General features: G+C 40.7%; 3 protein-coding genes across 3 annotated transcripts in view; 1 reads left to right on the forward strand and 2 right to left on the reverse strand.

Annotated features, from left to right (window-relative positions):
- The window catches only part of LOC131127666 (integrin alpha-5-like), a 40,152-nt gene extending 35,363 nt beyond the window's left edge, over window positions 1-4,789 (reverse strand). The window contains exon 1 of the mRNA XM_058069774.2: window positions 4,448-4,789. Within this exon, the coding sequence (XP_057925757.2) occupies window positions 4,448-4,641 (194 nt within the window). The 5' untranslated portion in view covers window positions 4,642-4,789. The remainder of the gene's footprint in view (window positions 1-4,447) is intronic.
- Window positions 4,790-7,168: 2,379 nt separating this feature from the next.
- On the reverse strand, window positions 7,169-15,776 carry bin2b (bridging integrator 2b). Its single transcript, XM_058069801.2, has 13 exons — window positions 15,485-15,776; window positions 14,435-14,607; window positions 13,194-13,274; window positions 12,370-12,424; window positions 11,740-11,834; window positions 10,966-11,061; window positions 10,786-10,893; window positions 10,420-10,505; window positions 9,296-9,371; window positions 9,146-9,228; window positions 8,392-9,076; window positions 7,681-7,773; window positions 7,169-7,593 (listed from the first exon to the last, which is right to left on the reverse strand). Exons 2-13 carry the CDS (start codon window positions 14,525-14,527, stop codon window positions 7,483-7,485), a joined length of 1,662 nt encoding a protein of 553 aa, XP_057925784.2. The 5' UTR covers window positions 14,528-14,607; window positions 15,485-15,776; the 3' UTR covers window positions 7,169-7,482.
- Window positions 15,777-15,900: 124 nt separating this feature from the next.
- txnrd3 (thioredoxin reductase 3) lies at window positions 15,901-23,393 on the forward strand. The gene is made up of 16 exons (XM_058069789.2): window positions 15,901-16,238; window positions 16,541-16,601; window positions 16,940-17,049; window positions 17,462-17,569; window positions 17,712-17,784; window positions 17,887-18,006; window positions 18,101-18,243; window positions 18,489-18,604; window positions 19,448-19,673; window positions 19,801-19,893; window positions 20,014-20,090; window positions 20,968-21,124; window positions 21,230-21,337; window positions 21,433-21,528; window positions 22,398-22,532; window positions 22,604-23,393. Exons 1-16 carry the CDS (start codon window positions 16,122-16,124, stop codon window positions 22,664-22,666), a joined length of 1,803 nt encoding a protein of 600 aa, XP_057925772.2. The 5' UTR covers window positions 15,901-16,121; the 3' UTR covers window positions 22,667-23,393.

Here is a 23,393-nt window from a genome sequence, read left to right on the forward strand (position 1 = left end):
GAATTAAACCAAAGTGAGGGAAAGAAATACTGTCTAGTAATAATAGATTCATTTTCCAAATGGGTTGAAATATTTCCGACTAAACATCCTGATGCAATAACGGTAGCCAAAGCATTATGTAAAGAGATAATACCTAGATACGGCATACCAGAAAGAATATACAGCGATAACGGATCACATTTTGTAAATCAAATACTGGATAATATTGGGAAAGCATTCCATATAGATTTAAAACGACACTGTGCATATCACCCACAAAGTGCAGGTTTAGTTGAAAGAATGAATGGAACGATTAAAAATAGACTGAAAAAATGTATGGAAGAAACAAAAAGACCATGGACACAGTGTTTAGACTTGGTAAAATTACACATTAATATAACAAGTGTGACTGGATTAACGCCTTATGAAATGTTATTTGGTAGACCATACAGATTACCTTATTTTAAAAATGAATGGGAAACAAGCGATGATAGTAATCTAGCAGACTATATGAGAAAAGTACTGCATAATATTAAACGTGAAAATGAATCACTTATTGAAGACAACAAAACGTCCGTGTTTCCACAGGATGACCAACTGGTAGAACCAGGAGACTGGGTTCTGATTAAAAGCATCAAGAAGAAACATTGGCATTCACCAAAGTGGGAAGGCCCATATCAAGTGTTATTGACAACTCCAACAGCACTTAAAATAGCGGAAAGGGGTTCTTGGGTTCATTTAACTCATTGCAAAAAGGTTCTAAAGTATGACTAAATTAACTGTTCCTATCGTCAAATTCAGTGTAGGAATTACATTGTAGAACTCATCGTATAAAAAAAAAAAAAAAAAAAAGGCATAAAAAGATAATAAATAATAAATAAAAGGGCTTGTTGGAAGGGTTCTCAAGGTGCCTACCGTCTTGCAAGGTAAAGTCCGACTACAAAGGGGGCTGCACTTCTAGTGTGTAGTCGTCTCAAACCCGGTGAAGATTGTCCACAGCCTTGTAAGACTTTAGAGGCAACCAGGGAATACCTGAAGACATGGCTCAGGTTAAAACAAAAATAGGAGTAGCAGTAATATTGACGACGGCACTTGGACTAATTATCACGGGAATTAGCTTATTGCTACATGGACAGTTACAGATACATCGGCCTGGCAAACGATACTCTGAGTTAAACATAAAGCAAGATATCACCGACCCTGCCTGTGGTCAACACCAGCATGTCAGCCTACTCAGAGTGTGCATTCCACAAAATAAAACAACGGTAATCACCCTAACAGTTGCTCAGTTACGTCACATGGGAGTGCACGCTACACCAGATAAGAGCCCTTGGTATATGATTAACGATAGGAAAGGGAGTTGGGAAACATTAGTGGCAGATCCTCAAGGTTATGACTGGTCATCATATACTACAACCGAGTATGCTAGGCATCAAAGACCACTTCTGTCACTTGTAGAAAAGAACAATGGCAAGACTTTAATCTTAACCGTAGATCTGAGTTCAGGACAACTTCTAAGCCCAATTCCGTCTAAAGATACTTCGTGTGTGGGGCTAGGCTGCTCCTGCTGGGAGTTCTTGTTATGCCAATGGAGAACAGGATACGACACATGTTACCCGATTCAATTATGTCAAACTTATACGGCTAAGCTAAAGAAGCCAGAACTTACTAAAGCAACAATTAGAGCAGGAGTTAAAGTAACAATGCTTCAAACTAATGATGACTGGTTCCAAGTTATTACTGGTGTGTCAGGCCAAAACAACAACTGGTTACTCATGGCGGAACAAGCTGCAAACACCACAGACCAGGACTGTGTGGTTTGCATGGGACCAAGACCACTACTACAAATAGTTCCTTCTGTCTTGAATAAAAGTTGTCTCTTACAGGTCATGGCCAAGACCAATCCTACAGGGAGTTGTGCCATGTTTGATAAAACATTCCCTCTTACAGGTCCAGAGAAGAAGAAACCACTGTTTTCTAATAAAGTTGCAAGGGGAAATTTCACGTGTATCAACAGGATTGGAACTGGTACAATATTGGGTTCATTAAGTGCTTCTCAGTGTTTTGAAACTGAAATTGTGGATGAATATTTTACACCCTTATCACGGAGTGACATATGGTGGTGGTGTGGAGAAAACACCATCTATGACAGACTACCCTACAATACCACAGGACTGTGTGCATCTGTCACCCTCATCTTGCCAGTAAGCATATACAAACTGACTGCTGAAGAACTTTTTGCTGGACTCTCCTCCGTCATTCCAAGCTCTTGGTATCGGACCAAGCGCTCAGCACCAGGATGGAGCGACAACGACCCAACATACATCGATGCCATAGGTGTTCCACGAGGTGTTTCTGATGATTACAAACTGGTTAATCAGATAGCAGCTGGGTGGGAATCTATTGTTCCTTGGATAACGATAAATAAAAATGTAGACAGGATCAACTACATCCACTACAATGTGCAGAGGCTAGGAAATTATACTCAAGATGGTTTTCAAGCAATTCATGAGCAATTGTCAGCGACATCTTTGATGGCTTTTCAGAACCGCATTGCTCTTGACATGTTGTTGGCGGAGAAAGGACATGTCTGCGCCCTGTTTGGTGAGAAGTGTTGCACGTTCATTCCGAACAATACAGCAGCAAATGGCAGCCTCACCAGGGCTTTGGATGGGCTTCAGTCCCTAAACAAGAAGATGAAGGAGCATTCAGGTGTTGATACCTCTATGTGGTCTGGGTTCGCTGATTTCTTCAGTAAGTGGAAGCCACTTTTAATGACAATTGCATTGGCAGTGACAGTTTTTGTCAGCATTCTGGCAGTGTGTGGATGTATTTGTGTCCCCATTATTCGCAGGATTTGCACCCAGATGATATCTTCTGCTATTACACCTATTCAGTTACACGTTCAGGAGCTTTACGCACTCATTCCACAACATGACGACGACGAGGACAGTGTTAACATTGATAAAGATAATGTTGACTATGACGATGAAACATCTTTTAACATTCCTGATCTTTTTTCAGATCCAGGTGATTATGAGTGACACCCTTTTTCCTCTAGGTGTAACTTTTTCTCATGTGTTTATGATTTTATGATCGAAAATCCTTGTGAAGTGATCAATAAATGATGTTCTACGATGAGTAAATTGGATAAACAGGGGGGAAATGTTGGAATAAAGCTGTATATATCATTTAATTACATTGCCTTATATTATCCAAGTTACTATTGCACACATAGAATACACATTTGTATAACTTATATCCAAGTTATTATTGCACACATATATCACACAGTTGTATGATTCATCTTACAGGCACACGATAACGGGATGTCCTTGAGGCACCCGGAACCAGGATGTCTCTTTGAACCATTCATTCCTGTTATCTGAAGAAATGCTTCAATGTTCTCAACCAATTTGTATTGCTCCCCCTCCCCTTAGGATGAGATTCATGTAATAGGGCATACCTAACTTTTAATAAAAGGATGGAGAGCAGAGACTGTTTCAGAGTTGGTTGGAGATTTGTTGCTGAACAGTCTCTGATCTACTCTCCTTGCAAGCCTATATCTCACGTCTTTGTGTCTTCTTTCACAGTTGGTGATAATGTTTTGGGTTTAACCCTAACAGGACTTGCTTAACTATGAAAAAAGTGTAAGTTACAGTCTGGAAAATACGCTAATGAGCACTAATAATCCTAGCAAATCCAATGTCGACCGATAATATCGTAACATCTACCGATATTATCGATGATCCTGAGTATCACTGGATTATGCATACGTCTCTCTGGACACTCTAAACTCAGTGGCCCCTCGTGGGACCGCATGTGGGAACATCCGGTCCGAAGCCTTGTCATAGTGTATCATACTATCGATGAATTGTTCCGTGTTATCAGGAGGTGTCAACATCTGGATCACATGTGCAGCACATTCATTCAGAAGATTCAGATTCCTTGTCATTCAAGAATGCACCGCAGGACAAAACTAGGCTGATTCAAGCCGAGATCAACAGTAAGCCGAATAAGCAGGTTAAAAAGTATCACTTTGTAAAGGAGACGTATGGAATTAACATAAAGTGTGCATTCAGACTAAATTCATGTCACTAAATATGCCAGAAAAACAAAAAAAATGTGATATTCATAAGAACATCCGCTCTGGGCTGCTGTGCAGTTTAACCCATGACTTTTAGTGCAACACCATTACTCACACACACACTTTGTGGGTCTGTTTCCAATCAGCACACAAGCCAGGATTCCAGTCCAAGTGTGTGTGTGTGTGTGTGTGTGTGTGTGTGTGTGTGTATGAGAAAGAGACATGTTTCCTTGCATGTTATATTAAAATCCAACAGCTATTTATGCATGAACATATTGAAATTATTCACGTCCATGATTTGAAACAATACAGACAAATCCAACCATAAAGTAGGTTAAAAAATGAACCTAAATGAAATAATACTGCTAATGAAGCACTTACCTCGAAGAGTTAGTGAAGAACTCCACAGAATAACCGAAGTAACTCCCGCTCGGTCCGCTGAAAACGACGCTCTCGTCGGTGTCCAAGTTAAAAGCAGCGCAAAGCCGGGTCAGAACCACAAGCAGAACCACCGCCGGTTCTAGCAACGCGGTGCAAGGACGTTTGGCAGATGGAAGTGGAGAAAAGGTGCCCATCTCTCCTTCGGTGCGTCTCCTCTGTCATTGAAGAGCCGAAGCGCACAACGCATCATCCGTGCTGTTCTCTAGGGGGGGGTGGGTGGGGGCACTTTAGGTCTGACCATAAGGTGGTGGTCGGAGGTTCTTGAAGCCCGAGCAGGTTCCAGTGTACTGATCCAGATGGAGAAGGGGGAAATGTGAAGAAAGGAAAGTCAGAGCAGGGAGCAAGGAGGAGGAGGAGGAGGATGCTCTCCAACCTAATTTGGGGGAGGAGCTTTCCAGGTTGACCAGACTCAACAGAACTTGGAGAAAAAATATATAAATAACAAGAAAAAGCACCTTTGCCTTTTGATTGATGCTATAAATATTAGCGTGAAAACATACCATTGGTTTGAATGACTTTAAAAATGCTAACATTGATATGCTAACACCTACTATACTAACACAAATGTAAATGCTAAACATGCTAATGTTGACACGCTAACACATGCTAATATTGCTAGTGTCTGCTTAAGGTCATATTCATGAAAATTGAAAAAAATGCTAACACCTAGCATGACGTAACAGGAAAGCTAAATGTCCCAAACAAGTACTCTGACCACGTTTTTTTGTTAAAGTATCTTCTAAAAAGTTCCTGAATCCGAACCACCATCAAAATTTCATCAGTTCTTTCAAGACATTAGCTTACATTACATTACCTTAACGCTGCATGAAGTTATCAAGTCAGCCACAGCATGTCCAACATGATAGCAAAAAATGTTTTCTCCCATTCCATGTGGAAGTGGTAACCTGTCATCATGTCTACAGGGCTCTAATCATGTTAAAAATCCAAAGTCATAAACAGTTTTTCTATGCTGTAACTACAAAATATTACATTTTTTAACAATTAATCTTATATCCTGGAAATTCATTTATCACGGTCAGGGCTGGAATCGATTAACCGCAGTAAATGGGGGAGAACTACATATATACAGTGTTACACACAGTTCCCACATTTTAATTAGTTATTCCAAAATGGAATGTTGGAAAACACCTCATTATGACAACATGAGTACAATGTTTTGGGAATGTATTAAAAATTAAAAACAGAAAAAATCATGTGCCCTGGACTGAGAGAGCTGCATCCTGTTTTTCAACTGATTTTCCTGCCTATATTTTTAATACATGTATCAACATTTTTCAAATATTTTTTCCATGGTGTTGTTATGAGGGAAAAAATGAATTAATTTTATAATTTTCATCATGAAATGTGGAAAATTTGAATTACTGTGAGTACATTCCAGATACCATGTGCTTCACATGTCAAGACAGAAAACATGATGACTAAACCTGGAATACCCCCAGACATCCATCCATCCATCCATCCATCCATCCATCTGCAGGTTTGTCTCATCCTGTTGGAGCCGAAGGTGCAAACTTGCAGAATGACAGGTTGTTTTTGTTTCTGCACTCCTTCACTATATTCATGGATGGGCGTGATAAGGAGGCCCTTGGATTTGAACATCTGTGACTCATGTATCATACCTGCAAGGCACAGGAACAAAGATATCTTTACGACTAAAGGATTGTCTTAAAAACATAAATTTAAAGCCAGGTGCTTTCATAAAGACGCAACAGCAGCGTTCTAAACGTAGTAAATGGACAATGAAGGATTGGAAAAACCCTAACAGCAGTAATTTTATGAGTCAAAATACTATAATACTAGAACATTCTATCATGACTGCATTGGTTGATTTACAAACATCAAAAGTGGCCTCATTTTTCAAAATGCAACACTCAGTGGAGAAAGTTAGGGCACCCCTGGTTTGGTCTTTGGACACTTATCATTGTTGACCTCTACTGGCAAGAACTACCAACTGCAACATGGCCTACCATTCAGCCCAATGAGAGCAAGGCTGTTTCTCCTTGTTTGGATGGTTTATGGTTTAGGTTGGTCATCATCCTTCATCATGTCCATCTGAGGTTCAAGACAGATTTTCTTTAGAGGAAAAAGGAGTTCAGCTTTGAATCATTTCCTATCAGCATTTGGGACCAGATTGCCAAATTGAGAAAAATAACTCCACTGTGTTCTTGGGTACCAGAACCAGAAATGACTCAGAAGAACCAAAAGTGCGAGAAGCAGAATTCATGTATGAAGTGCTGACATAGCAATCAGGATTAGTCATTTACATTGATGTGAAGTCGAATCCAAAGTCATCAAAATCATGACTTGAGTCCACACCTCTTTTGCCCGGACCAAATTAGTATGAAAAACACATCAGTATGAGCATGCAGTTATACAGCGATAAGCCATCCTTTTATTTATTTTCTATGCTGGAGCCTATCCCAGCTGACTTATTGATAAATAAGCATGATGAATATCTTCAACAGGAACCTCATTATCCAATCATTAAGGTTAGCAGACACACAATAAAACAGATTAAAACCTGGTTTGTGTAGAATGAAATATGAAAAAGATAATAGGATGCTGTTCCTTTAAAAATGATATGGATGTGTTATTTGGATGACTTTTTCCCCTTCAATAAACCACACAACTTTTTTTTTATAACTTGGCCTTTATTGATATATCTGAGAGAACACATTTAAAAAAAAATGCTTCACATTATTTTTAGGAAGAATTTTTTAAAAAAAGCTGAAAATACTGTAGTATAAAATGCAGCTTCATCGAAATACTGGCAAAATTCACTTCAGCCGCTCGTGAGATTTAGTTTCACATGTTGCATCACAACATTTAAGAATTATTTCTCCGTGCTGCTTCCACACCCTAAACAATTTCAACCTTGCATGCGTGTGTGCGTGTGTTTGTGTGTCACCAGCTGTTTGTGGGAGGAATCAAACTATTAGAGACAAACTATTGCCTCACTCTGCCTCAACAGGCCCGATGACGTCTTCTGAGAAAGCCCCGCTGTGATTTTCTGAATCGAGGCATAGTTTCCCGCTCTCCTCCTTGGCCCACGTCGGCAGTTCTTCCTGTTGCAAACATTTGTACGTTTAAATCAACACATCAGGAAGAAAAAAACAAAACAGGAGGAGCTGATTTATAAAAAACAGACAAACCTTTTCATCACCAGCAAGCCCCAGGAGGATGTCCTTCTGCTCGCACTGGAGCTGGCCACCTTCAGAGGCTGCATGGCTCTCTGGCGCCACCCACTGGTATTAAAGATGAATTACATCAGTACATTACCAACCTAATACAAGCGGTCCTCTATGCAGTACCAGAAATTGTAAAAACTGGACAAAAATGGGTAAAAAATTAGCTAGTTACACCCAAATAATACTAGGTAGACTATGATGGCAGTGTGTCAATTACATTCTAAAAATGTAATTTAACAAAAAGAAAACTAAGGTATTTCCACTTGTATTCTCGTGTTAAACGATCCCAGAGGTTCAGATTGGACGTGAGCCCTGAAAGACGTTTGGGATGGCTCTGAACGCTGGGTTTCAAAGAGTTTTTTCTAACACTGGCTCACTGTGACATCACAATGAACCAGACTTCCATATATGGGCTTGCCCGAGTACAAGCTGTTAACTGTACAAGACGAGTGGGGAAAGCCAGGCAGCTTTCTGTGCGGGTTATTGTGTGTAGCTGCTCTATAGGAGTTCATAAGTCAATATAAAGGGTTGGAATCGAGCATAATAGGTCCCCTTTAAAAAAAACAGCTAAAATGGGGGTATGTGGCCTTGATGGAAAACCTGCCTGATTGTATTTGTAAGTTGAGGCAAGGCTGAGCAGGAACATTGGCGTTACGACGACAACATGGCATCTACCTTGGAGAGAAGTTCATCTGCATCGTGGTCATCTCCTGATACAGTGGTCTCCTTCATGTCACATGCTCCCTCACACTCCTGCTCCTCCTGAGCCGTCGAATTCTGGGAGCGGAAAGAGACTCGAGGGGCGGGAACGGGTGCACTTTTGGTTTTGTCGTCTTCTGATGGCGGCTCACTCGCATCGTCTTGCGGCTCAGGAACGTGTGGTGCTTCACTACTGGCGCAATCAGAAGAAGGGCCGGGTGTTTCTTGACTCGCAAGGTCAGATTTTGGGACCCCCAGGTCGGAGTTGTCAGACTGGTGTGTAGCGAGATCGGCTTCGGGTTCCGCTTCCACTTCGGCTTCGGGTTCGGCTTCCGCTTCCACCTCCTCTGGACTTTCGCTTCCCGTGCTTGGGTCGCTGTGCTCACTGACGCACAGCGACTGTCTCTTGGGGGAGTTGGTGCCGCTGGAACTGAGATCCGAGTCTGAAGAGTGCGCAACTTTGGAGGGGGCGCCGCTCTCCTCTGCTGCAACCATCTCATCCGAGTTGGGCGGAGTTTGTGGACCAGGTGAGGAGGGTAAAGCATTTTTCCCATTTTGGGTTGATGAAAGGATGGACATGTGATCCGACGGGAAGGCCGTGTTGCACGGGATTGGATTGGAGATTATCAAGGACTTCCTCTTCTTGGACTTCCCTGACATGCTGTGCAAAAACAAAGAATTGTTTTATTTTTTTCCACTTATTTGTCATGTTTTATAATAATTATTGCACCTGCTCAGACCCTTGATGATGAAAGCTTTCCCGGAATGTTGATTCTCTATTTTTTTCATCACGTTGTATAAATCCTGGTTAAGCTGCAAGGGAGCAAAATCATAAGTATGTGCTTTCCAAATGAAGAAGAGAAAAGGTGTCGTGTCTTACCACACTCATTTCTTTGTAGAAGACATCCCTCAGATTTGAAATGTTTTGGAACACTGTCCCATAGCAACCAATGCGGCTACAGAAAAAAAACACAAGTCACTTTATCCGCATAAACTCAATTGGGACATAATCTTTTGATATAGTTTATATTCTTCAAAAAGAATGCAAATTATATAATAATCCAAATTAAAATAAACTAATAAAAATGACATTTCATTTAAAAATGCAGTAAAATGTTGCATAACATTTAAATTCAAATAAGTGCATTTTAAATGAAATTAAAAACAACATTTTAAATTAGAAATCAAAATAAAAGTTAAACTAGCATTTAAATTAAAAGTAAAAATTCAAAGTAAACATGTTTTATTATAAATTAAGATGAAATTAAAACTAACATTTAAAATAAAAAATACAATATATGATCATCAAAATGAAATACAAATATTTCAAATACAACTTTTCATTGAAAAGTAACATTTTAAATTATATATACCATTAATTGAAATTATAAATAACATTTTAAATTAAAAATAGTCATTTTTAAGTAAATGTTAAGTACAATTTTAAATAACATTCATAAGTATATTTTAGAATAAAAATTACATAAATATGAAAACTTTTAAATTAAAAATGTTGAATTTGAAATAGCATTTTAAATTAAAAAGTAAACTTGTCAATGATGTTTTAAATTAGAAATTTATATGAAGAGTTGAATGAGCCAAATACAGTAGAAAATGTAGAACATACATCATCATGAGATTGCATTTTTATACAGGCTTATCCAAGGGAAAACTACGATGTTGCTCAGTGCTTCACAGTGGACGGCATCGATGCCTTTGTAACTCAAACTGAAAACAAATTCCAGCATTTTGTTACATCAAAATGATTAACAACACAGCTAATAGTGGGCCAGCCTGAGGCGTTGTTATGCAACACTGTGCTGCTTGGATGATGAAGCAACATGTTGAATGCTCTGAGATCATATCGTACATGTACGTACATAAAGATATGGGGCATTTTGTCAAAGCGGCTTCAGAAGCCCTGCCTGAATACCAAATAAGAAAAACAAGTTGGCTTTCTCACTACTATCAGACCTGAACTATGCAGCGGCCTCTCGACCATACCTCTGATAGAGGACAGGCAGCTCCTCCCTCAGCTCATTATTTATCTCCTCAAAGACATTCTGAGCCTTGTTGAACTCTTCCTCTGCCTGTTAAATAGAAGATGGTATCACTTTCGATTCCAGAGTGATACTATACCTTGGAGAATGACACAAATGGTCATTTTCACAAAGTCTGCTGCCTCACTTTTCATGATGGTGATGTGCATATAGTACACAATGTATGTACGTCTCAGTACAGTTTAGTGACAAGGCCTTTTCCAAAGTGATAAGTTAGTGCTTTGGTGAACAACATCGTCACATCAAACAGTGAAGCAGCAAACTTGCGTCATTCTCAAACCTTTTGAGCCCCCGACTGTACGCTCGCTACCTTAGCTATTTTTGAATCATCCCTTTTCTTGGCGCTCTGCAGCGCCTCAAGATGGTGGCGTGCTGAATCGTAGTCCACCAGCTTTCTACCACGTTTAGCGACACGCTCCTGAAAAAAAAAAAAAAAAAAGCTCAATTGGACTTTCAGAAGTTCAGCGTTCCATTCAATGTGTCTAATTACCTTGACTTCAGGGAACTGGCTTGTATAGTTTTCCATCGTGCGCACAATCTGGTCATGCAGTTTCTCCTCGTAGTCATTCCACAGCAAGTCTTCACTCTTGAGACACAATTATGGATTTCGTTTTAGTCAAACCTAGCGTTATTTATTCATGATCAGTGGCGTCATTGTTCTTAAGTCCCCCTAAATAATTTTACTTTTTTATGTATTATATTATTATTATATTATATTATTTATTTATTTTTAGCCAAAAAAATCTGACAAATTTCATATAATAGGGCAAAAGCAGGCTAATACTAGCCTACTACTACTGCTAGTAGTAATAAGAAAAATTATGATAGTAATAATAATAGGCTAATTAATAATATAATGATGCTTATTATATAATTGATCACTGTCCACTGGACAGAATGGTTGCAGAGCAGATTGTGTGTACTTGTGTGAATTTAATGGTGGCCTAAAACAATTGAGTATCTCCACTAAATCTGTCCAAAAATGGGAAAGTTATATCCCGGTTATTTGTTTTTTGGGATATTTTGATTTTTTTTCAATGTCTACTACATTCATTCATATCCTGTGCATCTCCAGGTGGCTAAGCCCCCATGTCCTCAAAACCTAGTGACGCCCATGTTCATGATAAACTCATGACAAAAAAAATTCTAATATTGTTGGCTAGCTTACCAACTGCAACAAATTGCAGCCATTTATTACCCTAAGGTAATTCTTTTTTTTTTTTGCCCTTGAAATATTTTAGTGGAACATGAAAAAATGACATACTCCTGTAATAGCAGCAAGGTCCTCCACGCCATCCCAGTCAGGTTCATAGATGTGTCTCAGCGTCTGAGACATTCTCTTAGATGTCTCATGTACAGCTGTGGAAAAAGAAAAGACAACCGTTTTTGTGCATTGACATGGTATTGTTTTCAAGGTTCATGTCAGTGTTTCTACGCCCCCACGATGCAAAGGCCAAAATAACACCAGCTTCCTGGCTGGGACTCAAAGTAGCTGTAGCTAACAGCACTGGAAAATCTATACTTTATTAGTCATATAAACACACAGCAGGGGTTCCTGTTGAGTCCATCGCGATCTACCAAGGTAGCGTGGATCGATGGCATGTGTCCCCCACATCAGCCAGCTGACATCACTGACATGTACAATGTAGTTAAATGCTCATATATATGCTCTATGTTTATAGTCGGAGGTAGGGACTTGGTCATATTGAAAAGTAGCTTAGAAAAAGTGTGAGTGTTTTCACTCCATGATCCTTTCTCTCTTTGTACAAAGCAACATAGACATCATTGCAAAACAGACTAAATGATCCACAAATAGAACAAAGTCACTTCCCCTATTTCAATAACAATAACTCCTTCATCTAAAAAAAAAAAAGCACACTGTCAAAAAACGTACCTTTCACTGCGGCATAGTGGGCCTTAACATCTTTAAACAACCTACTTCCATCCATCTGTGTGAGACAAAAACAGAAGTTAAATTCCGGTATGTGCCATTAAGTGCTGATGGTAAGGATTGTCAAAAGTGCAACTACACATGAACAGGAATAACTAAGTATATTACAGGGGTGCCCAAGCGTTTTCCACCAAGGACAGCATACTGAAAACTAATTTTGCGGGACAAGCAGTCGGCCAAATTGCATATTTTCATTTTTTCATTAAAGACGGCGCAGTTTGAATTTGAGGTAGTGCAAAATACCCGCCACCGTGCAGAGTGTGGGGTTAAGAGTAGGTACCACATACAATTGTTAAACTATAAAACCATGTTTTACGTACAACTCCGCTATTGTCTCGATTTGTTTGGAATGAAAGATTGAATGAAAGACAGTCGCTAGGTTGGCAAAACTGGTTTCATATTGGTACCCCACGACTGGGCAGTCCACACTAGAATAGACTGATGTCTTTTAACAGTCAAACTCTGATTCTACGGTGCTGCAAAATATTTAAATGCAGTGCCAGGTTCATAAATGAAGTGAAAATGGTAGCTTCCTGTTGCTTAATGGAAGGGTTCCCTCCAATGTCCAGGATGTGTTGCATGGTAACAGGGAAAACAGGACCTTGATTCCTCTCCTGCTTATGGCTGAGTCAAGCAAATGAAATTATAAGTGACATGACTGTGAATATGTGTAACAAGAAAGGAAAAAACAGCAGCTAAAAAATAATATACGCTTATTTGACTGTATTCGATTCTAATTATAGAACAGGTGATGCCTGCTCAGTTACCTGTTGTTTGTTCAAGTTCTGCAAACACAGCTCAAAATGTTCATCTTTGGTCTCCATGGTTTTTCCCAGTTTCTGAAGAACCTGCATTGTCATGAAAGATACATTGTCAAGAGTTTATTAGGCCACAAGTTTCATATCTTTTGACTTTAGATGAGCTCTAAACTATCAAAATCTTACTGCTTGTAGCACAAAACATTCACTTCACAGTATTCGTAGATTGTGACATGTTGTCAAGGTGAACAGCGGCTTAAAAAGATCTTAAACCGAGTGTTTGAGAGGCTTTCTCTCCACAATATATTACATTTTTATACTGTATGAAGAATAGAAGAGAGGAATGATACTCGCACCGCTGGAAAGGTTAAGTGTGAAATTTCAAAAGGTGTTTTCTTTCTTTAAATTATTCACAATATACGGGCCCAATTTGTTACATTTTAAGTGAAGGCCAGCGGTTTGGACATTAACAATTCTGTGATGAGTTATTTTGAGGGGACAGCAAATTGAAAAATGTTGTTTCTTTGTGTTCACAATTACCATAGCAACACAAATGCAACAACTTTGTTTTGCTTTCCGTCCATGTCCACAACTGATGCATTTCCTGTGTGAACAACATCTTTAATTCCCCGATAATAATCTCCCTGTGATGGGATGTTTAAAGATACCCAGAAGTGGACGATTATTTTGGACGATTACAATAACTTTTGCCAGTGCATCAACATCCAGCTGCAGGTTTTCCCACATAAACGACCTTCACCTTTAAAAATCGGTAACAAAAGTCGCCAATCCATATCTGACCTTCATTTTTTTATGCAGCAACAGAAAAAAGAAATCCAGAACATCCACAATAATATTCGGGTCTTGCAGTGTCAGAGTGGGATCTAATCTGCCGAGATAAATCTGCTTTTGATTTGTTACATTAAACTATTAAGTCACCCTCAAACTTAAAAGGGGGTAGAGTTCAGCAAGCAGAGGAAGTGCACAATCAGGAAGTGGTGGCTTTTAGAGTATGCACACAGCTGCGTGGTTCTGAACAACACTGTAATGTTATGACAGGCAAAGGTGAGGGTGACATTTTTCCAAAACAATTCATTTTACAGAAATTAGTGTGCAAACAAAGTAAAGGTACTCTTGAAAAACTGTCAATGACTAAGTTTAGGTTGTAATACTACAAAATGTTCATCACTTTCTCCATATTTATACAAGTACTGGTGGTTTTACAAGACCCAACCAGTATCTCAGCTCACCTTTTCCTGAGCGCGATTCAATGACTTCTGTACCCTTTTAGCGAGGAATCCAGCGCCAGCCTGCAGATTTGGACCCATTTTATTCTCAGCCATGGTCCCGCTCTTCTGCTTGCTTTACAACAGTATGAACTCCGCCTCTGGTCTGCTTCCTCTTGGGTGACTACGTCTGCCTCCTATAAAGGGGATGGAGGTGGAGCAACAAGGCAAATGTCATGATTTCGGGATACACACGTATACAGTAACGCAACAAGCAGGGAGCAGCCGGGAGTGCATTCCTGAACATCATGGTCCGCGTGCTTGGTCTTGATAACATGTCTCAGTGTGTTTAAAAATCATAGCTGATAAGTGTAGTGGGCTCCAGCCTTCAGGCGTTGAAATGGACTCACCTGAAAAGCATGTGTGGATTAATGATGCGTCAAAAGAGGATGCTTTGATGCTACAGGATGATCATAAAAGCCGTTTCCCCCCAAACGCTCAGCTCAGTTTAGGACAGGGGAACTTTGTACTTTGTTTTGATGGACATGCTATTAAGATAATCCCATATCTAAGCCAATCTTCTCAATAACGGGGCGGATGCTCTCACCAAGGAGGAGTGTGGATTTGTTAATAGCTCAAAATGTAAAAACACACAAAATTAGGCAAGCACAACTCCTTCACATTGGCTAAGCTAGGTTAAAATACGAGGCCACATAAAGAGTCGGTTTTAAAAGAGTCGGTTCTCAGAAAGAGTCGAACGTGTATTGGTGCTGCATTCAAATGGGCCTCAAAACAACCTGAGGGCAGCAAACCGCAACCGTTGGAGCTGCAATTACCATACCTGAAATATTCACAAAACTTTTTTTTTTACTTTTGATTCCGCGTGTATTTTCAATTGTCATCTTCGTCATCTAAACAGCTCGGATTTGTTCAAGACAAAAGCACAATGGATACATGACAGATACCTATGCAGTAGTGTCATTCACTAAACAAAGCGTGACATTATTTGTGTAATTATACTTTGTTAAGGAAACAAACTGAACGTAGTTGACATTTGTGTTAGCGTATTCTTACCAACAAACGGCGCTAGATACCAGCAACTACTCAGGATGACTCGTCCACAACCGGTGCTTGTGTTGGTCCTTTTAACTTTAGGACCATTTCCACACCCCTTTGGGCTTTGTGACTATACACCAAACGTTTACACGACGTTTTACATTTGACGAATAGATAACTTATTAGTTATATTTGATGTTTATACGTCATATCCTATGCAGCACGTACATTCAATGCGACTGATTATTTGTTGTTGCGCTTGTACTTCCATGACTTGTAATTAGACGGTCCGGTGACGTTTTTTGTAAGTGGGGAGGTTTGCTCACCGGGTTTGGCCGCGTGGGCGGAGAGCATGGTGACAAAATCACAACTAATCGACGGTGCAGAAAGTACTATAAATCGAGCGCACCACACGTATGACGATAAAGCATAAGGAGTAGGTTTGGCGCATTCAGGCGCGGTTTTGGGGTTGGAGGCGAATGGTGACGATCTGTCGGCTTATCTGTCAGTCTGTTCCTTTCAAGAAAGGCTAAAGAAGGATACATTTTAGTATATTTAGTCGAAGAAACTTTGTAGCCTATCAGTTTTTCTTCGTGTGTCACCGGCCGTCCATTGAAGCGTGCCTTGAGCAGGCTTGGACGGAAATAGATTGAAAATGCCTCCCATCGAAAATGACACCGGGAAGAATGACCTCAAAACCCGAATACAGTCGCTCATTGACTCCAACCAGGTGATGGTTTTCAGCAAAAGTTACTGCCCGTATTGTGTCAAGGTACGGTATTTGATTTTTTAAAAATTTTTAATCATGAAAGACTTTGAATGTCGAAGTTAGTTAGCTTATTCTCCCGCGAAGTAAAAGGGCCGGGTCTAATTGCTGGCATGTTTGTTGGGACTACAACACATTCTTAATATCATGGTAGAACGCAACTATTTGTATTATATACTTGTTGGGTGCCTTTAACATTAGAATCACGAATTGGCTAATAGCTAACGTTCTTTTCCTATGAATTTGTACAATCTATATACCCGTCGAGCGTGTTTAAATGCATTTGTCAATTTATGTTCCTTTTCCAGGTAAAAGACTTGTTCAAAGAGCTCAAAGTTGAGTGTAATGTGGTGGAGTTGGATCTCTTAGGTGAGGTTTTATTGCATTTCACAACGCTTACTAAGCATGATGTGCCTGTTGTCAATTCTTAACACAAGGACTAGCATTTCCTGATAATGAAACACGGCTTTCCTTTGCAGCAGTGCAAAAGCTGCTGAGTCATTGTAGATGTCTTGGCCTCATATCTGAGTCAACCTCTTCTTGCTTGCTTGCTTCTCTGTAGATTCTAACGTACAGTACAGTGAATGGTCATTGTTTACATAATGTATCAAATCAGTCCTGGCTGGGGACATTAGATTTAAGTTCTAAATGTTTTCAAGATAAATGGATTGACATTCAACACATTATTTTCCACGCTACTTTTGTAGAGGATGGAACCAACTACATGGAAATGCTACTTGAGATGACCGGACAGAAAACTGTCCCTAATGTCTTCATCAACAAAAGACATGTCGGTGGCTGTGATAAAACGATGCAGGTGAGTACATCCTTTTCAATAATGCAATGTTCTGGTTTAGGTCATGCTGCTGACATAAATTAGTTGCTTGAGCGATGAGAGTTTGCAGCCAGACTACGGTCAAACCTCGGCTTTTGTACACCCTAGTTTTGGTTTTTATGAAATATTGCACATAAAGTAGTTTGTTTGCCCTGCACTTCATGGTTTCACTTCAAGGTTTTCATGAAATATGAGCTGGCAAAAAGCAGCAGAATATAAAATAAGCCATGAATTCAACCCAGCTGATATGATTTTATTTAGGAATGTTTTGAGTTTGGTCATGTGATGCTGCACAATTGCTTTTAGATGGAATGTTTTACTGCAAAGAGTCCTCAATCTGTCAAGCCGCATCTAATATTCTGGTCAACGTGGTTATTTTGCTTGTGTTGTTCAGGCCCATAAAGACGGCAGCCTTCAGCAGCTTCTGAACGCAGAAAGTGAAGCCTATGACTACGACCTGATTGTCATTGGAGGAGGATCTGGAGGCCTGTCCTGTTCAAAGGTGAGGTACTGATATGTAACAAAGTGACCTGTTGTAACATTTTAGTGATGGCTTTATGGTGCCGGTACTACAAAACACTACAAGTGATCATGCATTCCTGTAATAACTGAATGTGTTTATTTTCTCTATTCTTTGACATCAGGAAGCTGCGACTTTGGGGAAAAAGGTCATGGTTTTGGACTATGTTGTTCCTACGCCTAAAGGAACCACTTGGGGTAGGATATTTCTTGGCCATTTGCTGTATTCTTTTTAATGTGGGAAGTTGGTCAAGGTACTGTGTATTTATCAACGCAATTCATTTCTGCGGTGGTAATCAGGTCTAGGGGGAACATGCGTGAATGTTGGCTGCATTCCCAAGAAACTGATGCATCAGACTGCCATGCTGGCCACAGCCATGCAGGACGCACGCAAATATGGCTGGGAATTTGATGAAAAAGGTAAGAAGTTCATTTCTTTGGCACAGGAAATTAGTTTGTTGTTTTTTTTGTCTTGCTACTAATGAGGGTAGTCTTTTGCTCTTTTTTTTATCAGTCAAACACAACTGGGAGACGATGAAGACGGCAGTGAACAACTACATCGGTTCGCTAAATTGGGGCTACAGGGTGGCGCTGAGGGACAAGAACGTCAACTATGTCAATGCCTACGCTGAATTCGTAGAGCCACACAAGATCAAGGTGAGACCTGTTTTACCTGATATGAAACTTTATTTGCAACTGTGAACAATACGTCATACAATACGAAAAAAGCACTGAGATTAGATTGCTGCTTTTGAATCTTTTAGGCAGACTTAACTGCCCTTTTTCCTGAAAAAAGTCCAAACATTCTGAACATATGCAATTCTGCATACTATATTATATATTGTGTGGTTTTACAATGATACAGTGCTGATCTCAAACCTTGTGTTTGTATTTGGACGCAGGCAGTAAACAAACGAGGAAAAGAGACGTTTTACACAGCAGCTAAGTTCGTCTTGGCAACAGGCGAAAGGCCGCGTTACATGGGTATTCCTGGAGACAAGGACTACTGCATCACAAGGTGAGAGTACATTTCATATATAGAGAGTATATTTGACCCAATCCATTAGGTTCTTTTTGCCACAGCGACGACTAAACAATACACTGGCGCATTCAATGGGAAGTCGAGTACTAAAAACACGTATTGACTTCTCAAGTGGTTATTTATGGGCTATTTTGGTAGTCGGGCAACCGGCTCTCGCTGCTTATTTAGTCCAATAATTCCCCTGACGAAAGGAGGTTGTGTAGATAAGACATGACAAACTCCAGACTGCTAAAATATCTTTGGTCACATGTGTTGTCTCCAAGTTTGGGTTGCCTGGTTTCCAAAATAAAACATAGTATCATGTACAGCATCTTTACTTAATAGTCACTGGCACCTAGCAGAAATGAATGCATGTTGAAAATAAATGTTGAATGCACAATATGTATCTTATTTCTGAAGAATTTTTCTATGTTAAACATGTTTAACTTGTTAATACCGAGTCAATTTTGTACGCAACTGTAACTGGCACATTGCCACAGATGTGCTGCAACCGGTGGGCCACTATCAGCTGTTTGTAGCGTTTTAAGTGGTATTGGGCAACACAGGGCATGCCGTCTCATGTACATATATTAACACTAGTGAAGTGGAACACCCCATTTGAGTGATAGGACTTTAAGAATGTCGCTTTGACAATTCAAATAGTCAAATAGAAAACAAAGTGGCTGAGTGGACTTGTTATGGGAATCCGACTGCAAATGGAACCTGTATGGCCTGTTTGACAGCCCGTTTGTGTTGATGCAGCACAGCCGTTACCTTTTTTTTTATCCGTGTCAATCACCACCAACACTGACGCTCTACCTTGTGTCGGTTTTCCACCAGCGATGACCTCTTCTCCTTACCGTACTGCCCTGGGAAGACCCTGGTAATTGGCGCATCCTACGTCGCTCTGGAGTGTGGCGGCTTCCTCGCCGGCCTGGGTCTTGACGTCACAGTTATGGTGCGCTCCATTCTGCTGAGGGGCTTTGACCAAGAGATGGCCAACCGTGCCGGTGAGCACATGGAGGAGCACGGCATCAAATTTATCCGGAAATTTGTCCCTGTAAAGGTAGGTTTTCGCTCATTTGCACAGGTAACATGATGCTGTTAAAATACAGCGTATTAACGTAGTATCACCTTCATCCACTGACAACGTGGATGTATAACTTGTCCTCTGGGCCTGCTGTGTCTGGCAGATAGAGGAGTTAGAAGCAGGCACCCCCGGCAGGCTGAAGGTGACAGCCAAGTCCACTGAGACTGATGAGGTCATCGAGGGAGAGTACAACACTGTAAGTAGAAAGATAATGTACGGATATGCATGATAATATTGAAAACTTTTTACTCTGAAAGTTGCCCACCAAGAGCGGGTTTCAATCAACTTAAACATGCATTCTTGGGTCCTTTTTTAGGTATTAATTGCAGTGGGTCGAGACGCATGCACTGACAAGATTGGGCTGGACAAGATAGGAGTCAAAGTTAACCCAAAGTAAGTTTTATTTTTTGGATTTATTATTCATGACCTGTACCTTTTTTGAAGTTGCATGTCAGAGTCATGGTGATTCAGCAGTTATTGTCACATGACTCTCTGCAGGGTGGTGTGTGTGGTGGGAGGGGGCTGCACAATATGGCAGAGCCTACACTGTCTCTTGTATTGTCTCTGATTGGGTTCTTATCAGTGTTTGTCAGTTCTACGGCAGCAATGTCAAAAGTTCAAGAGTCTAGAATTGTAGGAACTTATTTTCAATGTATCTTTAAAATGAGCTTTTTAAGTCATTTTCATTGTTTAGGTTAATATAGGTTTGTGAATGTCGGACTGGTTCAGGCAAGGAGATCAGCAGGGATTAAGGTAGCATGTGGCAAGTCTTGAAAGAGCATTGAGTCATGTGCTTTCAGTCTTGTGACTGTATAGTAATATTTTGAGGCGGCGGCAGCAAAGTTTAACCCAAATACTGCTGCTCTGCTGTGCATTGTTGAATAATTCTTATATAGAACTAGTTACAGCACAGTGCGCCGTGGAAAAATATGCTCAATATTGTCCGTGCTCGTCTCAATAACTTGACTGTCACTATGATGACTACGGATAATGATTGCATTTTAACGTCTACTAGGATGTGATAAGGATGACAAGGAGGTGGTTGATCAACCATGTCTTTACTGCGAAAACGCAAGACGAGGACCACCTGTATTGTCTTTTTCTCAACCACAGAACTCCTTAATGCATTCCAAGCTAAACGTTTTGTAGCGTTGTGGGATGGCATCATATTAGGAATTCCTCGTCTCATCAGTGCCATTTATGCTAGCTTTTTATGTCAGCAGAAATGAAGCATGATTTCTTCTTTTTTAACCTTTTTGTCACCTTCCAGGAACGGCAAAATTCCTGTCAGTGATGAAGAGCAAACAAACGTGCCCCACATCTATGCCATCGGAGACATCTTGGAGGCCAAGTGGGAACTGACCCCTGTTGCTATCCAGGCTGGCAAGTTGCTGGCCAGGCGCCTTTTTGGGGGTTCAACGATCAAGGTAGCATAGTGTATACATTACAACTTATTTTAAAAACATAATGAACCCTCCATTATGCAGTTGTGGAATCCAACATTGTATAAATGTGAGTTAAACTGTCCACAGTGCGACTACATCAACGTTCCCACCACTGTCTTCACTCCGCTGGAGTACGGCTCCTGCGGCCTGTCTGAGGAGAGAGCCACAGAGTTGTACGGACAGGACAACCTTGAGGTAACGGACTTGTACATGAACCCTGAAGTTGACCTGTGTTGGATATCGATACGTGTTGTCTTTTACATCCCAATGTGCTTGGCCCTTACGTTCAGGTATACCACAGTCTGTTCTGGCCTCTGGAATTCACTGTGCCTGGCAGGGACAACAACCGATGCTACGCCAAGATCATCTGCAACAAACTGGACAACGTGAGACTTGACTGTTTTCATACAGGGGTTGGAAATAGTTAGGAGAAAGTGGCCAGTGATAAGAGAACCGTCACAATTCAGGGGCCTCATTTATATAAAGGCTGCTGCATGGGGGGGTGAACACAGACAAAACAGGGAAAACGTAGAGCTAGCACAGAAGTGTAAGGCATCAATGGGCACCCAAATTAATTAAAAAATAATAATTTTATTTGCTTGATTCACATATAGCAATGGCTTTATCGATTATTGTAGATCGGAATATTTTTTGTATATGTATTTTTGAATACGCAATGTTTTACAATGGAGTCCATGCACACAAATGGAGGCCCCTTGGACACCTGCCTGGAAAAAAAATACACTCCAAGTGGGTAAATGATTAGTGAGGGGCGGATCAATGAACTCTGTTTGAACAGGGTCAGTAAAGGTAGAATGGATTTCAGCAGCCATTACAACATCTTTGCCGTCCTTCCTTCCTCTTTTGACACCAGCAGTGCAGGCTAAGATTGGTACATCTGAGGGAACTTTATACCTAGCTAACCCGTTGTAGCTTGTTGGGCTAGGTAAGTGCATGAGAATCATTATTAGGACTCGTCTGCACAACAGTATATCTGACGTAGATCACTTCTGACTTTGCAGAGAGGAGTAGCGGCAGACTAGCCACACAAACAAGCCGATGCCTGCTAGCTGCAGATACCACCAGTTGTTCAAATGAAGAAAAAGGTGATAGCCAGCAAAAGTCAGGGAAGTGCATTGTAGAATGTCGAGTGGCCCCAAAATAGTAGAAAATAGAAGAGGGTTTATTTTTAAAACTTCGAATTGCATTGCGGTCTTAAGTTTCTTTATACTGAAATTCAGTTTTCTCACAACAGGACAGAGTCATCGGCTTCCACTACCTGGGTCCCAATGCAGGAGAGGTCACGCAAGGCTTTGGGGCAGCCATGAAATGTGGCGCCACAAAGGCCCAGCTAGACGGCACCATTGGCATCCACCCAACTTGTGCTGAGGTAAAGACGCCGACGGTCAATGGTTGCATGTCACAACTCTTCATCTTTCACTTAATGGCTTTCTACCTCAGGTCTTCACCACCATGGAAGTGACTAAAAGATCTGGCGGTGACATCAGCACGGCTGGTTGCTGAGGTTAAACCCTGCTTGTTTAGCAGGGTGCTCTCTCCGTAACCACTCCTACAAAAAGTACCGATTTGCTCCGAGAGCGGAGGAAGCCAGGATGCAAAGTCACTCTGACTGGTGCTAATTTGATATGAGAGCACTCTGCTTAACAGCGGGGTTACTTTGCTGATTATTTACTAGGCTCCGTCGGTGTCCTTCTCTGGGGAGCTAGGGAACACACACAGACGACGCTCCTGTGGATGTCTTTGTGTGTGTGCCTGAGCTATTAGTGACGTTCTTGCCCGTAACCCAAACTGCTGAGGTGGGCAAGGATCGATGTCCCTCTGCAGAAGTTCCTGATGGTTTGCCAACCCCTTCGTCCAAACCCCCCTCTTTCCCCCTTCTCAGACTCCTCAAATGGTAACAATGTATGGAATTGATACAGCTCATGGGTAACTGTGCCTGATCCAATACATACAAATGTACTGAATGTTTTCTTGTAGTTGGCTAATTTAATGCTTGTTTTCCTCTTGGTGTGTGTACAGCCACTTTTTAGACCACAATGACCATGAAATTACTCCTGAATGGTGTACTGAAAGGCTGTTTATACCGCATTAGCCTCCTAGAGTGTCCAATAATTACCGAGTGTGTCTGTAAAAGACGTTTCCGATATGGGGACAAGTCTGAATCGCTTGTTCATTGGTGTCAGAACGCTCAAGCTTCCCTTTCAAGATAAAATAAAGCGTCTTTTCAGTA

The sequence above is a fragment of the Doryrhamphus excisus genome, linkage group LG11 (genome assembly GCF_037039965.1).
Source record: "Doryrhamphus excisus strain RoL-2023G ecotype Guam linkage group LG11, RoL_Dexc_Guam_v1.1, whole genome shotgun sequence".
In the NCBI taxonomy this organism is placed as follows: Eukaryota; Metazoa; Chordata; class Actinopteri; order Syngnathiformes; family Syngnathidae; genus Doryrhamphus; species Doryrhamphus excisus.

Excerpts from the sequence above, each read along its gene's own strand:
- bin2b (XM_058069801.2), bottom strand. The coding sequence starts at position 14,527 with ATGGCTGAGAATAAAATGGGTCCAAATCTGCAGGCTGGCGCTGGATTC. Across the intron at positions 12,425-13,193 it reads AGAACTTGAACAAACAACAG|ATGGATGGAAGTAGGTTGTT; the intron begins GTAACTGAGCAG and ends TGTCTCACACAG. Across the intron at positions 7,594-7,680 it reads GGCTTGCTGGTGATGAAAAG|GAAGAACTGCCGACGTGGGC; the intron begins GTTTGTCTGTTT and ends TGTTTGCAACAG.
- txnrd3 (XM_058069789.2), top strand. The coding sequence starts at position 16,122 with ATGCCTCCCATCGAAAATGACACCGGGAAGAATGACCTCAAAACCCGA. Across the intron at positions 17,785-17,886 it reads GCCTAAAGGAACCACTTGGG|GTCTAGGGGGAACATGCGTG; the intron begins GTAGGATATTTC and ends GGTGGTAATCAG. Across the intron at positions 22,533-22,603 it reads TCCACCCAACTTGTGCTGAG|GTCTTCACCACCATGGAAGT; the intron begins GTAAAGACGCCG and ends TTTCTACCTCAG.